An 18789-nucleotide genomic window follows, 5' to 3' on the forward strand; every position below is an offset into this window, starting at 1 on the left:
TTAGTGGCAATCGCATCATAACACCCTCCAAGTCGTAAAATGTGAAGATGGTAGAGTCTTTAATGTCCAAAACTCCGCAAAAGACTCCCCAAACCTGCAGCCTCCTCCCCCAAGAGAATACATATATGTGATGGAAACTTCATATCTTTTAGTTAATATAGATTTTGATTGTAATTTGCGTGTTTAAAAGGTTGTAAATAACTATTTTATATTTTATTTTACATATATAAAGTAGCTAAGTCATTTAAATTTTTTATTTAGAATGTTAAATTTTGTTTTAATGAAATAAAAATAGTCCTATTTGATTAAAATAATCTTAAGTTTGTTGGATTGTAAAAAATAATATTTTAATTTATTAAAATCGCTTAAATATTTCATGTGCACCAAAATTCATTATTTTTTTTAATTAAAATCACTTAAGAACTTGTAAGTTACACATCACTCTTTTAATAGATTGAATTTAGGTTTTAATCAATAAAAAACACTTATACATATACACACACAAGTACCAATGTTTTAATAAATAAAATTAAAGTTTTAATTTAAATAACTTCACTTAAAATTCAATTTAATGGTTTTAATATATTAAAAACATTTTTTTAATGAAATAAAAGTTGGAACAAGACACCATGCTTTTATCAACACGACATTGAGTAAACTGCGAGTTTTGGGAGTTTTGGAAGGTAACAGTGACAAATTTCATTAATAAATTGATAAAGGTATTTGAAATGTTATTGTTAATGATCCTTATATTTTAATTACAAAGTACAAAGTTAATGATGTTGAAGTTGAGAAACCATGGGTTGATTGGAATGATATGAAAAATAAAATAACTCTATGATTCTAAAATAAAAAATTATCATTACTTCTAGAGTAAAATTTGATGGATTTTCATATTTTTTTAATGTAGGAAGGAGATGGAGACACATTGAGATTACAGGAAAAAAAAGAGAATAAGGAAAGTTAATATTGAAAATGTGACATGTTAAAAATGCAATAGGAAAAGTTAATGTACAAAAGGAAATTCAAACATCATTGATCATGTAATGGGGTTAAGAACAAAAATTGAAAAAAAAAATTTATGTAAACATCCACTACAAGAAAATCATGAAATAAAAAAAACTAAATTTAGATAAAAAATAATAATTAGTTGTTATAGTAACTAAATTAGAGACCATTTTAGAAATTAAAAAAAAAGTTTCTAAATTAGTTTTTATTATTGTTAAATAGTTTCTAAATTGGTATCTAATTAACTACCAAAGTTTTAACTGTCAATTATTTAGATTCTAAATTTGGTAGAAAAACCTTGGGTACTAATTAGATATTAATTCAAAAATCATTTAACAATAATAAAAACTAATTTAGAAATAAATAAAAAAATTAGTCTCTAAAATGGTTTCTAATTTAGTCACTATAGCAACTAGTTATTTTTTGTCTCTACAATTGATTTTTATTTCATGATTTTCTTGTAGTGATCATTAATCATGGGTTAAGAAAAAAAAATTGAAAAAGAAAAGTTTATGGAAAAGTTATTGGGTGTCTTATATATTTTCACAGTTATTCTTAATCAAAAGATTTGTCTAGCATGAATTTTGTGTCACTTTTTATAAGTTACGAAAACACTAATTAATAATGAATAGATTTGTTGAACAAAGAAGTCACTCACAAGAACTAAAGAGGTATTCCACCGAAGACAACACAAGACTATTGGGCTAAGCATTTATCACTAGGCTAAAAGCTATAGTTGATAGTTATGGTATAACTCTTACATAAGTGCATAGCAACTCAAGTGCCACAATTCGATTGTGACTAGCTTACCTAACCTCCACCACGGGAAAATTTATCCAACATGCAATTATCTCCCCATCAATAATTGTGTCATTGGGAATCAAACTCGTAACCTTGACTTTGATACTAATTATTGAATCGAATGCCTATCACTATGTCATAAGTTATAATTAATAGTCAACATACAACTCTTTTTAGGATTTTGTTTCATGCACTCCTATGATTTTTTAAATTATCATTCTACCCTTCATGACATTTTTATTGTGACTCCTAGATTACTTATTCTAGAAATCTTCTATAACATATGAGATGTTTTCTAGAAGAAGTTTTTCGTAAAAAAAAAATTCAAAATATATGAGATTTTTCTAGAACACTACATAAACAACCATGTTCAATTTCCTAATTGTGTAATCTAAAAATATTACTAATTGACCAACCCATAATGGAAAATAAAATACAAAACTATATAACCTCCACCAAACCCAACATTTACTCCTTCCCCCTCTCTTCGCTCCCACTGTCTCTCATTTCTCCTTGACAAAGACTTCAAACTTCCTAAAGGTCTCTGATGGTGCCCCTACTAATGTCATAATTATCGTCGCGAGACTCGATGACAAGGTCACTTTTGTGGACATGTAATGATGAGTTTGGCCACACACTTGTCAGAATCTTAAAAGAGAATGAGATTCATATCGATGGGATCACTTTTGATCAAGATGCTTGCATTGCCCTAACGTTCAATTCCACTCATAGTTCCTTCCCTTTACCATCAACCACTCCCAATGTTTTTGACTTCGACTGACAATGGGATGTGGCAACAACATGGGTACAACAAGAATGTGGACACATCAAAGAAGAAGAAGAAGACATAGTGGTGGTAATAGATGTAGTAGTAGTGACGACATGGTACTACAAGGAGAGGTGGTTTAGTCTTTTGTTGTTAATATGGAGATGCATGTAGTAATCAAGGGGTGTAGGAAGAAAAAGTCATATTTTTACTTAAGAGTGTAATAGTCCAAACATCACGATTCGTTTATGACTTGACTCACCTCATCTTCAACATAAGACCATTGATGCCACTTGTAATAATGGCAAGAAAAGATACATAAAGAGAAACAAATAGAATGACATAGTTTTGAAATTTCATCTCTATTAACAAAGAAATTTGGAAGATTTTTTATAATAAGAACAAAGACAAAAAAATCACTCAAAATAGGTATTATAATAAAATCTTATTTGATTCACTTTACTTATTTTGGTACTAGAAAACATAGATAAAACTGAGTGTACAAATTTTCAAAAGAAGTATAGGCACAAAGAAAATAATAGAGAAAAAAAAATTAGCCTAAAAAAGTATATTTGACACCTTCTCGTGAATGATTTTTTTTTTAAATAAAATTTTATCTCAAGGTCAATCATCATAGAGGCGAAGTTACTCTCATTTTATGATTAACTATAACTATGATAATTTTTTTAATTCATTCAATGAAATTTATTACAAGACAAAGAAGTTGATCTAGTCTAATATTAAGCTAACATAGATGGCTTGAAAACAAAATAGTCGAATTATTATAAGAATTGGATAACTCAAAATTGAATTATGAAGTTTTAGAAATGATATATATATATATATATATATATATATATATATAAAATTCTCATATAATTCTATTTCTAGTTTTAAAGTTGTTGTTTCTATACACGAAGATTACATGAGTTTGGAAACTAAATTTAGTATTTGATTAGAAGAACTTGTAAAATTCACTATAAGAAGAATTAATCTTGATGTACTTCTTAATTCAAAAAAAGTGTATTATGAATAAGTTATACATTTTAGAAGAAAGAAAAGTGTTATAAAAATTTGTTTTAATTTTAGTAAGTTATTCAATACTCCATTTATAACATGTTTTTATTGTTTGAAGAAAGTACATACTTATATGTATTGCATTGTTGCATTATCAAAGTTGGAATGCTTAGTGGTAGATATGTTTTGATGACAAAAGATTCAAAAATAAGTCACTAATAATTTAGAACCCAAATTCTTTTACTAATTCTTTTCTTTAATATTCTTGAAATCAAAGAATCCTTGTGATTTCGACAGAAGTTGTTCAAGACATATTATAGAATATTAATTGCTTAACTAATGGAGTATTAAAAGGTATTAGTGAAAATGATATAATTTTTATATAAGTTATGAAATGTTTTCTTATAAGGTTAACTTATATTAGAAATTTACCCCATAATATTAATCGTAATTTCGTATACTAATCGTTTAAAACTAATAATAATTTCACACATTAAACATTTATGTGATTATTACGTGGCATGCAAGGCCAAATGAATTGTTTTTTATTGTTGGGGACAATCCATCTTCTAAGTGTCTTTCAATGATTCCCAATTAAAGGATGTAAAGTAATCATCAAATTGCTTCTCATATAATAAATTCTAAAATTTGCAATAAATAATAAACGGAGACCTATAATAGATTTTTCTGAATTATTTATTTATTAATGAGTAACGTACGACTATCATTATATTCAATCCCCATATACTTGTTATTCATTATTAATGATTCTATCTGAATTTTTCTTTTATACCATGATTGTGGGTCATGCTAACAAGGCTAAATGATTTTTCTTTATTGTTAGAATAATCCATATTTTCTATCATATCATAAGAAGTCATCACAATGTTTAAGAGTGATAAAACAAAATCCTTATTCATGCTGAAATTTGTAATAAATAATAATTTTATATCATTAATCAATACACATAAATAATATATATGAATATTTTAATTACTTATTTTTTAATGGGTAAATAGAAGAGTCATAATATTTAATTCGAATATACTTATTACTGGTTATAAGTGATCTTTAGTTGGATATCTTTTTTTATAATTAAGTAATCAAAGTTTTTTTATAAGAAAAAATAATAATTGAAAATTATTTATAATCTATTTTTTTTATTTAAACTTATAGAATTAAGTTATTTATAACAAGATTAATTTCATTTAAATTTTAGCTGTCACTGGTAGTCATGACACAACCAGAATACAACAAAAATAAATCAATAAGTCTCCATTTTTAATACTAATCACCCATATTTTTAGCAAATTAATTTTATAATATTTTAAATCTTATTTATCGGATTCAGTTTAATCTTCCATATTTTTTTTTATTTCCATCTTAATTTTTTAAAATTTGAGTAAAATTTGATTTTTTTACAAAAATAGTTCCGTGTTTAATTTAACATAAATTTTGACTCCGTAGTTCCAGAGAGAAACGTATTTGATTAGATTTTACATTTACTACATCAAACTATGAGACCTAACCAACGTTAAAACAAAAGATTTCATAACTTATATGTTGTTGAAAATAGCATGAAAATTGAATTTTACAAATAGTAATAAAAATTCAGTAAAATAGTGACTTTAAATGTTATCTTAAAATTGAAATATAACGGTTTTAAAAAGATAAAATTAAATAAAAGAGAATAATATAAGAGTATAACGAAGAGGGGTAGTTTTGAAAAAATATCTGACTAACCTTATTAGAGAAGAATCAACCTCGAAACGACGTCGGCTTAGACGGTCTGAGTCAACGGCGGCGTACGCGGTTTGCACCGTCCCTCGGATCAATCTAGCACGTGTCAGATTCCATCACCTTCTGCATTTTCCGTATCCACCAGAAAACCAAACCCACTTTTCCATTTTTTTCAATTTTCAATTCTGCGACTTTCCCAAATCAGAAAAAAACCTCTCCGAGACGGTGGCATTGCAGTGATCAAAGATGTTGGAGCAGTTACTGATTTTCACGCGCGGAGGGTTGATCCTGTGGACCTGCAACCACTTCACCAACGCCCTTAAGGGGTCTCCGATCGACACGTTGATCCGGTCCTGCCTCCTGGAGGAGCGATCCGGCGCGGCGAGCTTCACCTACGACGCACCTGGAGCCTCCTACTCCCTCAAATGGACCTTCCACAACGACCTCGGCCTCGTCTTCGTCGCCGTCTACCAGCGCATCCTCCACCTCCTCTACGTCGACGATCTACTCGCCGCCGTCAAGCGCGAATTCTCCCGCCTCTACCAGCCACAAAAAACCGCCTACCGAGATTTTGACGAGATCTTCCGCCAGCTGCAGATCGAGGCCGAGGCACGCGCCGAGAATTTCAAGAAAACGAATTCCCTCCCGGCGGTGGCTCCTCAAAGGAAACAGCAAAACGCCACGTGGCAGGGGGAAGGGAAAAACGCTGGGTCAGAAAAAAAGAGTGATGGTGATGGTGATGGGAAGAAAGGGCGTAGATTGGAGAATGGTGGTTTTGTTGTAGCTAATAATAATTCTAATGCTAACTTGAAGAGTAGTGGTAATGGTAGTGTGAATATTGGGAAAGAGAATGAGAGTGCTAATATAGGGGCTTTTGATGTAAATAGGCTGCAGAAGCTTAAAGGAAAAGGGGGCAATGGAAATGGGAATGGGAATGGGAATGGGAAGAAGAAAGTTGCTGTTGTTGCTGACAAGGCTGAGCCAAAAAAGGTGGTTAAGAAAAACAGGGTTTGGGATGATTCTCCTCCGCAAGCCAAACTGGACTTTACGGATCACCTTGATGGGGATGAAGATGGGGATAAAAAGGTTGACTTTCTTGCTAAGGAACAGGGGGAGAGTATGATGGATAAAGAAGAGGTTCTTAGCAGTGACAGTGAGGATGAAGAAGAAGATGATGATGATGATACTGGAAAGAATAGCAAGCCTGAGGCTAAGAAAAAGGGTTGGTTTTCGTCTATGTTCCAGAGGTGGGATTTCATTGCAGATGTCGTGAAAATATGAAATTTGTTTTTACGTATTATGCATTTCATTTGTTTTATTAATGTGTTTCATTTGCTTTATAATTGCTGCTTTATATAGTACGGGCTTGCTGTGCATTGGATTTTTCTACTTTTCTGTGAAGATTTTGTTGTTTGTCTCATTGTTACCTTAAGAGTCGATACCTGGAGAGAATTGGATTTTTCTGATGATAATTCCTGAGCTCTGGTACTGGTGACAAATTATGTGATAAATTTTATTCAATAGGGACCTTATGGATTTGGCTATGTTAATATGTACTATACGTGATCTCTCTTAAAGATATACACATTCATTGGCAAGATGCACAGTAATTAAACTCTTTGTGTTAAGAAATTTAGTAAGGGAGTTGGAGTTGGGACCATAAATTGGTGGCATCTTGAATTAAGTTCCATTTATGTAAATCTAGGGATGCTGCCCAGTTTGTATTTTCCTTTTGCTGGTATCTATCTACTGGTTGAAGCTTATTGTATTTGCTTTTATTTTTATTACTTCTTTGCAATTTCCTTCTTTGAACTGAAGTGGCTTATAAGAATATTCATGTACATCCTTGTGCCCAGTATTGCTGGAAAGGCCAATTTGGAGAAGTCAGACTTGGAACCGGCTTTGAAAGCTCTGAAGGACAGGCTCATGACCAAGAATGTGGTATGCATTTATCCTCAACATAACAATATCTAAATGGTTATCAATTGTTTTTTTTGCCTGTTATCAAGCTTGCTAATTTTGTTTACATTTTGACTCTCTTGTAGGCTGAGGAAATAGCTGAGAAATTATGTGAGTCTGTGGCAGCAAGTCTTGAAGGCAAAAAGCTTGCTTCATTTACAAGGATATCTTCAACAGTGCATGTCCGTTACTATCCTTTCACCTATCAACATGTGATGCTGGCTTCTTCTTTATATTTATTCTATAACATTCATACTGATGCTATGGTTCGAAAAATGAATGCAGACAGCAATGGAAGATGCACTTGTTCGTATTTTAACCCCAAGGCGATCTATTGACATATTGAGGGATGTTCATGCTGCCAAGGAGCAAAGGAAACCATATGTTGTTGTGTTTGTTGGAGTTAATGGAGTTGGAAAATCTACTAATTTGGCTAAGGTAAAGAAAAATCGTATTATTTTTCTTCTATTTATTTAAAATTCCATAGTTGGACTTGCTTTTTTAATCAGCAGGAGATATTCTACTTTGTGTATTTGTGTAGGTTGCTTACTGGCTTCTTCAACACAACACTAGTGTCATGATGGCTGCGTGTGATACATTTAGATCGGGAGCTGTTGAGCAGCTGCGGACTCATGCACGTAGACTTCAGGTTTATACTGATTTTACTTCTCAGAGATTAATGCATGTACACATACATATATATGCTGCATACCACAATTAGTTATTGGAAACAGGTAGTCTTAGAATGTTCCCTTTTCAGATCCCTATATTTGAGAAAGGCTATGAGAAAGATCCTGCCATTGTAGCAAAAGAAGCAATTCAGGAAGCTTCACGTAATGGTTCAGATGTGGTTCTTGTTGACACAGCTGGCCGTATGCAGGTAATTATTGCAGTTATTGTTATAGTCAAGTGTTTGGTGATTTTATGAGCGTACGGAGTACCTAGGGACTCCAATGATTTGTTATCACAGTTTACAGTCTTTGCAGTTTCCTATGATGAACTCTGATTTATTTTGTAATAGAATACCACCCTTGTTTTAGAATGAAATATGTTGATCTGCTTTATTTGGATGTCATTGATGGAATTTATTTCAAAGGTTTTACATGTTCATCTGACATGTCCCTGCTGGCTTTCAGGATAATGAACCATTGATGAGAGCCCTGTCAAAGCTTATCTACCTCAACAATCCTGACCTTGTCTTATTTGTTGGAGAAGCACTGGTTGGTAATGATGCAGTTGATCAGCTTTCGAAATTCAACCAGGTTTGGTTCTACATAATATTTGTGCTACTGTTTTGTTGTTTTTCTTTCTATTTGTCCTACATAATAGTTATTGAAAATCTATTTCATTGCAGAAATTAGCGGACCTCTCAACATCTACCACACCCAGATTGATAGATGGGATCCTGCTCACAAAATTTGACACTATTGACGATAAGGTATGCAAGTTCGACAACTACAAGGAAGTTAAATTTCCGCGGAACATTTGGATCTTGATGAAAATTTATTGACATCTTTCCTTTGTCAGGTGGGAGCTGCACTTTCAATGGTCTACGTATCTGGGGCTCCAGTGATGTTTGTGGGCTGTGGACAGTCCTACACTGACCTCAAGAAACTAAACGTGAAGTCAATTGTGAAGACGCTCCTTAAATGAGAGATCAAAATATAGCTGTCATGAATGTTTCTGTTTGATGAGTAACTTGATTATCCCGCAGATCCCACTGCTTTGTAAGACAGTTGTTATTGGTAAACTTGTTTCCTCTTTCCACCATGAGAATGACGAGTGTAAGACGGTTTAACTATGTATCATGTCTTATTTCATTTTCCTCACCTTAATAAGTGAATAGTCCATGCAGATAATTCAAATATTTATACCGTGTTTTGTCATGTTGTATTGATGTGATTTTCCTCTACCTACTTGTAATGTTATATTTGGATTGTTATAAATTGTTGTACTTGTGTTATAGACTTAAAAGCCCAAACAATTGATCATTTTGTGTCACTTGTGTTAAGATTAAACAACTTCATCCTAAGTGAAGGAACGGAACAGAACTTGCTCTATTTTCACTTATGTCCCAAAAATTTGTTTACACCGGTAAGCGTCTTCAATGAGCGAGCTCCTTTTTTGTTTAATGTATGAAGAAGAAAATCATACATTTTGATCCTTTATAAGAAAAGTACAAAGGCTTCTATTAATGAAAATCTCAAGAAACCAAAAAAAACTGTCAGCATTATTCACATTTTGTCAATTGAAACCATATTCCCACAACAAATAATTAAATATAAATTAATTTAAAAATATAAAATAATTAATTATTATATTAATTAAGTTAGATATTATTTTATAAACTAAAAATTATTAATATTTAAAATAGTTTTTTATTACTAATATAAAAATTCAAAGTAATTTTTAAATTAATATTAAATATTAACTATCAAGAATTTAGTTACTAATTATTTTAGATTATAAATTAACTGTTAATTTAATTAAAGATTAATTTAGAATTTAAATAATTATTAACTAAAATTTTAATTATTAATATTAATTAATTTAAAAATTATTTTATATTTTTTTAATAATTTTAAATATCAAAAATATTTTAAGTTAATTAATATAATGATTAATTATTTTTTATTTCTAAATTAGTTGTTATTTAATAAATTTGTTTAGAGTGATTGGACTTTCATATATTTTTATAGTGAAATAGGACTTTCATCTTATACTCTACATCTTTTAATTTTTTTAACTCATTGGATTATGTCCTGTTAATACTATTCTGTATCACTTAATTAATGCATTTCTCATAAATGATCAATATGGAAAAAAATATATATGAACATATAGAGGGGTGTATGAACATAAAAATAGACATTTACAAACTATAACACAAAAATAGTTGTATTAGGTTTTCGAATTTTATAACTCCATTTTATATCATCAATTATATTAAAACACATAAAAATAAATTAATTTGCACACATCAATACTACTACAATATTTCTAAAATTAAATTCCTAGTGCATAAAACTTTTAATACACTTCTAAATTTACCCTCAATGCTATAGTAATTTTTAATAAAATGCACTATGATTTGAAACATTTAATACATCGAAATTTTCTTAAAAATATTGTTTTGTTAATCTGTTTACAAACACATAATATTATAATAAATTTAACATTGTTAAAAAAAATAGTGTATTTAATTTATAAAATGTTATTTTAAAAATCAATCTTAAATGAACCTCCCTTTCTCTCTCATATCACTTTTCTCTCCTTTATTTTTTTTTCTTCATAATTTAATCACATCCCCCACTAATTGAGAATAATGTTTGAGTAAATTTTGGATTGTACTAATAATAACTTTAATTGTGTTTAAGAGTTGTATTTGATAATCTCTCTTTGGGTAAAACTTTGAAAATAGGTTTGTTATGTTGCATGAGGTTGATATTATGATGCTTTTGCTTAAACAAAAATAACACTTCAAATCAACCTTTTGTGTTCACCTAAGAAAAACAACATTAAAAATCAATTCTCATTGCCAAATTTTTACTCAAGCTAACTATTTTTGCTCAAGAAAGTTTTTTCCGATTTAAACTAAAATATTTTTCTCAAGCTAAAAAAATTAAAATTATTTTTGTTCTTATTTTAAATATGAAATTAATATTAAGTTGTAAATTTAATTGATTTTGTTTTTTGTTGAAATAAGTTATATTATATTACAATATTTATTGATATGATGGAATTGTATGAATCTATGGGGATAATATGTGAAACTATTGTTTGATTTGTATATTATTAAGTATTGACACTATGTTGTAATAGAGATTCTCGATGATCGAAGTCACATAACTAAGATAACAGGTGGTGAGAATCTAAAGGGAGAGTTCTTACATATAACATATGTAGAAACATGGTATAAGTTGGATTGAACTTTCCTTAATACCATGATTCTTGGATTCACTTGTAAATTTAAGTAATAGATTGGATCAGATGTCATTTTTTGATAAAAGGCACTTTTGTTATGTTTGTTGAATATCCTTGATGTATATATCCATGTGTAGTTTATGTATTTATTGCATATATTGTAGTAATTGAATTGAAATTGAAATGTTGTGATTTGATAATTGATTTTTTTTTCTATATACTTTTATTATATTAAAAATTATTTCAATATTCTACCAGAAAATCATGAAATATAAACCAATTTTAGAAACAAAAAATAATTAGTTGTTATAGGGACTATTTCAAAAACAAAAAAAATGGTTTCTAATTAGCTACAAAGGATTTTGCTATCAAATTTAGAATATAAATAATTGGTAGTTAAAACCTTGGTAATTAATTAGATACCAATTTAGAAACTATTTAACAATAATAGAAACTAATTTAGAAACCAATTTTTTTTATTCTCTAAAATGATCTCTAATTTAGTCACTACATCAACTAATTATTTTTTGTTAATTGATTTCTATTTTATGATTTTTTTATAGTGATAGTTTATCCGGATGCACATGAAGACCATATATATTTTTATTAAACTCTTACTTCTAAATATATTGTATTTATCTATGTTTTATGTGTATTTAAGCAGTATTTTGAACTATTCCATATTTTTTTTATAGATATATAGAGTTTACAACATAATAGTTACTAAATATTTGAAATGTTTTATAATAAATGTATATTACATACTATAATATATATTTATAACATACTTAGTAATATACTAATTATATTATTGCAATTATATGCTATAGCAACTTTTTTAAGCTAACTCTTAATAAAAAGCTTTCCATTTCAAATGTGTAATTTTCAAGCACATAAATTATTCTCCCAGCAGTTTTACGATAAAAAAAAAAAAACATATTTAATTGAAGTTGAAAGGTTATTATGATTAAAAAAATTAAATATTTATTTATAATGTTATAGTAATACTAATACACTAGTTCAAATTTATCTATTTAGAGTTTTCAATGGTTACAGTCAAATATAAACATTTTTTTAATCTTATTTAAAATTTTATTTATTATATAAAGGTTGATTTTAACAATGTTATCATCACTAAAAAAATCGATAAAATCGGATAGATATAAACTATAAAGATTTTGTTCAATAAAAATAAGAATATAATATAATATATAAAAGTTTTCACGTTTAAATACTAATACTATAAAATATTATATTATTAAAAATCAATTTATAATTGATAAAAATTACAATAAAATATAAATACTAAAAATATCATATTATATATAAAATATTCACACTTAAATACTAGCCATCCTTAATGTGATTAAGAGTCTTTTCTAAGAACAACCAAGATAACAATATTTATTTGAAGATAAAATTTATGAATTTATACTTTTAATTTTTTATTCATTATTCAAAATAAACCAAAATTCAATTCAATAAAATATAATTTTATAAATAAAACAAAATATGGTTTTATCATATACTTTATTTGAAAAATATTTAAAAAATAACCATGGATTCACAAGAAAACATACTAATTATTTATTAAGTTAGTAACTTACATTAATGTTCCTACAAAATATTTTAAGTACAACCATAAACTATTTTAGTTTACATAGAAATATACTTAATTTTGTCATATATTAAAAGTCTTTTGTAGAAAATTAAATTTATTCAAATATTAATCATTCTTTTATCTTAAAGTGTGTTATGTGCAAATCGAAATAGATAACTCTTTCTCAAACTTCGTATGCTTATGTTGTCAATTGAGTTTTTTAAGTTATATAACTCTTTTAATCTGATTCTTCACCATTTTACATAAAATAAACATTAAAACTTAGCCTTTTGAAAACAGAGTTCTTGGCAGTTATTTCTTAGCTGCGAATAATTATTGCCATTATTTTTTATACAATGTAAATTAAATAAAAATGCTGAAAGCGTAATTGTACTGCTATCTTGTTATTAACAGTAAACAAATACTAATATATAAATTTGGAAAATGCATTTTATCTGCAGGGCTTTCATTGGTGCAATTTTTTATCTGTTTTTAATGAATTTGGAAAAAAAGTTATTTATTTATAAAAATGGATAACACGTCTCACAAAGTGTGTGGTCACTTAAAATAGTAATTTCATTTTTTTTACAAGCTGGAGGCAAATCTCACTACTGAGTTTTCATAAATATTTTTAAGATGATTTTATTTTATATTAATTAAATTTTTTATGCATATAATAATTTACTTTAATTTTTTAAGTGAATTTTGCATATACACGTGACATTTTAATTTTATTAAATTTTCAAAAGAAAATTTTATAATTAGAAAGTTCTTTTTTTTATACTTTAAAAATAATATTTAAGTATTTTTTTTAAATATAGATAGTTTTTCTTAACAATAAACTTTGAATAATTTTTGTAACTTAGATTGTTGAAAGGTTAAATAAAATTAAAATTAACCATGGCAAATATTTGAAATGAAGTAGAAATTTTTATTGAAGACATAAAACTGTACATTATATTTTAAAAGTACATCACTTGAAAAAGTATATATAAATTAATTATTAATATATAGATTGAAATTAATTAATTAGTTTATAAAATTAATTTAAATAGATTGATGAATGTAAATTATATTAATAATTTAGTTTAATTTTTAATAATATTAAAAAATTTAATTTATAAAATGAACTAATAATGTATATTTAATTTTTTAACAACAATAATTTTCTTAAAAATATACAATAAAAAATTTATTTTTTTTTAATTTTTTTTTAATTTTTTTTATAAAAAGTTTTCATGTTAGACATTACTATGCTACTTGACATCTTAGTTAGGCTGACACCTCAAATAACAACAATCATTTGTCATCACATGAAAAAAAGTATTATTAAAAAAAATATATACAAAAATATGGGGGGGGACTATACCAAAACTCATATGTTAACAAAAACGATACATAGGTAGACTATACCTATTAATAAAGAATTCTAATAACAGAATAGATTGAATTCTATTATACCAATAAAAGGATTTTTTATGAATAAATCATAAATTAGTCCATTTATCAATACACGCATTCTCTTCACGAAAAATATGAGTAACCCTAAACCTGATTTTTCTGCAGTAGTTAAGACAAGTATTTCATCAATTACGAAGCATTCAAGGAACATTTGTTCTAGCAGTAAATGCAGCACAAACAAAGGCAGAGTCATATTCCAGTCAAACATTAGTAAAACCCAAGTTTTGAGCTTTCTCCAAAATATATATAATTTCATAAAATTCAGTAATCAAAAGCAGGTGAACCTCAAGTCATATTAGAACAATAAAAACTTAATTAAAACAAATACGATAACTATATTTGGTTCTGTTTTTTTCACCAAGTCATATTAGTGTGATTTTCCGTTTTTCATTGTTAAGTTTGAAGTTTAATTGATGATATTATTAATGTAAAATAATTATACTATAAATTAATTATAAATCATTACAAGAATACATTTATCTTAAATGTGTTTCTATACTTACAATTGTTTAAAATATGCAGATTTTTAACTTAAATTTTTTTATATTTTCATCTCTATTTAAATTCTTCACCTTTTACAGCTAGAATAAGAGTAGGCAAATTGGAACTGGTTAATTTATTATCTTCGGTAAAATCAATTTTATGAATTTGACTCAACTTAATTAAAATTATGATTATATCATATTTTGGACAGATCATATTAAACTGACTTGTTAAGATAATATTTTTTTCAATATATAATTATAACTAAAATAGATTTTATAATATATAATTTAAAATATATATTTCATGATATATATCTAAAAATAAATTATATAAGACTAAGTTCACTTAAAATTCACTTTTTAATATGATATCAGAGTCATTTATAATCTATCATAATGGAAGTTTATCAAACTTATCATATCAACCGCTATCGAACTACTCATAATATTTAATTTCATGTACGAGTTGATAGGTCTCGGCGTGAGAGGGTGTGTTGAAGATTCCACCTCGATTAAAAATAAAAATATTTCATCATATATAATAGTGGATGCGAATCTCATCTCATACTTAATTTTATAAAGTTTAATAAGACTTAAAATACCCTTTGCAATACATATCAAGTCATGAGAAATCAAATGCTGTCAAAAGGTACTTATGCAGGGTTTTTCTCTTTTGGTGCATAATTCTGCAACAACCATCAAATACATGTTTTGTTCTTGAATATAATTGTTGTTTTGATTGCTTTGATCTACGTGTGGGTGTTGGTTCTTGTACAAGATTGAAATATTTTTTTAAGTATATTTCTTAAATTAATTTTATTTTTTACTAATAAAAAAATAAATCATGAGAAATTGTAATCCATAGTTTTTAAACTATATATGAAATTATATTATAGTCCACAGAATCAAGCTATATATGTTATAATTATTAGCATGTGGCATTTGCGATTGTGATAAGTCACTCAGACCAAGAGGAACATGATATTGCCTCTACTTTCAAACGAAATAACAGTAACTCCTCACAAAAATCAACAGTTATATATATATATATATATATATATATATATATATATATTTCTTTTTATGATATTTTTTATGAATACTAAAAGAGGCCATCCATGTTTCTATATTTAAAAAAAAATGATAGTGGTGGTTATATAAATAATAAATAATTTGATATTATATGGTTAGAAAATATAAGTGTATTCCAAAAATATAAATGAGGTTATAAAAGAAAACTAATAGCAATAACTATATAATTAAAATAAAACACACATTATATAATATATTACCCCTTAATGTAAAGAGTTAGCAGGCATGTAATTTTAAATTACATGATAGTCGGCATTTCACTTTGCAAAAAGAATATGGGTGTATGTTTGAATAAATTTAGTAATCAGTTTAATTAAAAAACTTTTTAAGTATATTAGAGTGAATAACTTAATTAATTAATTAATTGACTATTTGATTGGTTATTATTAAGTGAGAGTTTATTCTATGACACACTAAAATAAAGAAAAAGTTTTGACCTATAAAAGAATTTAAATGTATTTCTTAAAGAGATTGGTTGGTTAAGAAAATAAAATTAGGAAGCTTTTATTGAAAAGTGTAGCAATTATTATTTTAGGGTAGTAATTATAGTTACCATGGCTTTAACAATTAATTAGTCATTTTAAGTACCTTTTGATAAAACTTATGTGCTTACATCCTAAGAGTTATGAAAAGGCTTTTTTTTTTGCTAGCATTTTCAAGTGGGTGTGATTCACAAAAACCCTATTTATTTATTACTAAGTGGGAACACAAAACCCATTAGCATACATCTCTCAGATATTGAATGAACATGGGTTTGTGTTTAAGAAACAATGCATCTCCATTTTTGGTGATGCTCTCAATGTGCCTCTTGATTTGTTGCTCTCAAGCCAAACAATATGTGGTTGGAGGCACTGCAAATTCATGGAAGACTCCTCTCTCCTCACCACATTCACTCAACCACTGGGCCAACTCTCACCATTTCAAAATTGGCGATACTCTCAGTATTCTTTATAACTCTCCATTTTTATCCAATTTTTTTTTTATTTCCTTCAACCTTCACTATAAGAAAAACATGAAATAGAAACCAATTTTATATAAAAAATAATTAGTTGCTATAGTAACTAAATTATAGACTATTTAAGAAACTAAAAAAAATTAGTATCTAAATTAGTTTATATTATTGTTAAATGATTTCTAAATTAGTATCTAATTAACTACCAAGGTTTTAGCTACCAATTATTTAGTTTCTAAATTTGGTAGCAAAAACCTTAGTTACTAATTAGATACCAGTTTAGAAACCATTTAATAATAATAGAAACTAATTTAGAAACCAAAAAATTTTTAGTCTCTAAAATGATCTCTAATTTAGTCATAATAGCAACTAATTATTTTTTATTTCTAAAAATTGGTTCTTATTTCATGATTTTCTTGTAGTAATCTCACATTGACTACTAAGATATTTCATAGTTATAAGTAGAGCCAAACCTTATCTTAAAAACAAATTTTATAAAGTTAAATTAAACTTAAAATCAACTTCTTAATATAATATTAGAATCATTTAAAGTTAGCGAGAGTTTGTTCACATTACGTCACTATCAAATCAATATCGGACAATCTCACTTTATAATTCGGTTTGTAAGATTGAGTTAAACTTAAAATCCAATTTTTAATATGTTATTAGATTTATTTAGAGTTGATATTAGTGAGAGTTTGTTGATCTTACATCATTCACCGTCGTATCGAATTAGTCTATTTTATTTTAATAATAGGTTCATGTATTAATTTTCATTCATGGAAGTTTGTTTTGTAACTATATGCAGTATTTAAATACGATGAGAGAACTGAATCGGTGCATGAAGTGAACGAGACAGACTACGAACGGTGCAACACGGTGGGGCAAGAACATGTGGTGTTCAACGACGGGAACACGAAGGTCTTGCTTACAAAATCTGGATTCAGACACTTCATAAGTGGAAATCAGAGTCACTGCCGCATGGGGTTAAAACTCGCAGTGGTTGTCATCTCCAGAAAACCCATAGACAAGCCTCCTTGTCCTTCACCAGCACCATCACCTTCACCATTGTCACCATCACCATCACCTTCACCATTGTCACCATCACCATCACCTTCACCACTTCCAAATAACCACGGTGTTACTGGTAGTTCAAGTGCTGGATTTGTGGGAGTTACGTTGTGGTTGTTGGGGGTGATGATGTTACTTCTTTAATTTCAGAGTACGTTATGCATTTGCATGTTAATGTGTATTTGCTAATTAGGTCAAGCATTTTTATTCTTGTTTTTTCAAGTGTGAACGATTTTCCTTTGATGGGAAAAAAGGTTGTTTGGAAGGAGAACGATTGAGCCCTTTAGCTTCAATGCCTGGTCTTGGTGATTTTGAGTTTCAATAAGTCATTTGGATTTTTAAATGCACGTGCGATGGCTCTTCCAAGTCATTTTTGTTGCCAAATAAGTTCTCTGTCTCTTGTTCTTGTTCTGTATTTTACTATTTTGCATTAATCAAAGATATTTTTTTCTCCATTATGATATTGTATATGCAAAGTTAGTGATATATATATAAACCAAATAGAATGATAATATTTGTGATTTATATGAAAAATATAAACCTTTATTAAAATAAAAACTTAAGAAATTAGAGATATTTTTAAGAGATTCAATATTAATTATCGATAAAAATATTTCATAATATAATATATATATATATATAAATAAATAAATGAGTGTAAATATAATTTTATATATCGTTTTATAAGATTATAAGGTTAAGTTGTTCTCAAAAATTCATTTTTTAACGTGTTAAGATATTTATTTATAACAAATATTATTAATTTCCTAATTTTTGAATATATTAAATTTAAATTAATCTTATTTTAAGCTTTTTTAAATGCTTTGATTGATAAAAAAAAATCAATTTATTAACCTTTAATTTTTTTTATTTGAATAAATGTATTTTAATTACTATCAAATGAAAAGGATTA

At 27.4% G+C, this 18789-nt stretch overlaps 2 protein-coding genes across 2 annotated transcripts; both read left to right on the forward strand.

The window, feature by feature from the left end:
- Positions 1 to 5145: 5145 nt before the first annotated feature.
- Positions 5146 to 9203, forward strand: LOC137807428 (uncharacterized). Its single transcript, XM_068608074.2, has 9 exons — positions 5146 to 6579; positions 7189 to 7273; positions 7378 to 7473; positions 7577 to 7729; positions 7833 to 7940; positions 8052 to 8171; positions 8428 to 8553; positions 8646 to 8729; positions 8819 to 9203. Exons 1-9 carry the CDS (start codon positions 5579 to 5581, stop codon positions 8942 to 8944), a joined length of 1899 nt encoding a protein of 632 aa, XP_068464175.2. The 5' UTR covers positions 5146 to 5578; the 3' UTR covers positions 8945 to 9203.
- A 7354-nt stretch (positions 9204 to 16557) lies between these two features.
- ENODL10 (early nodulin-like protein 10) lies at positions 16558 to 18331 on the forward strand. Its single transcript, XM_068605787.2, has 2 exons — positions 16558 to 16794; positions 17614 to 18331. Exons 1-2 carry the CDS (start codon positions 16596 to 16598, stop codon positions 18018 to 18020), a joined length of 606 nt encoding a protein of 201 aa, XP_068461888.2. The 5' UTR covers positions 16558 to 16595; the 3' UTR covers positions 18021 to 18331.
- The last annotated feature ends 458 nt before the right edge of the window (positions 18332 to 18789 follow it).

The sequence above is a fragment of the Phaseolus vulgaris genome, chromosome 3 (assembly GCF_051622355.1).
Source record: "Phaseolus vulgaris cultivar YP4 chromosome 3, ASM5162235v1, whole genome shotgun sequence".
NCBI lineage: Eukaryota > Viridiplantae > Streptophyta > Magnoliopsida > Fabales > Fabaceae > Phaseolus > Phaseolus vulgaris.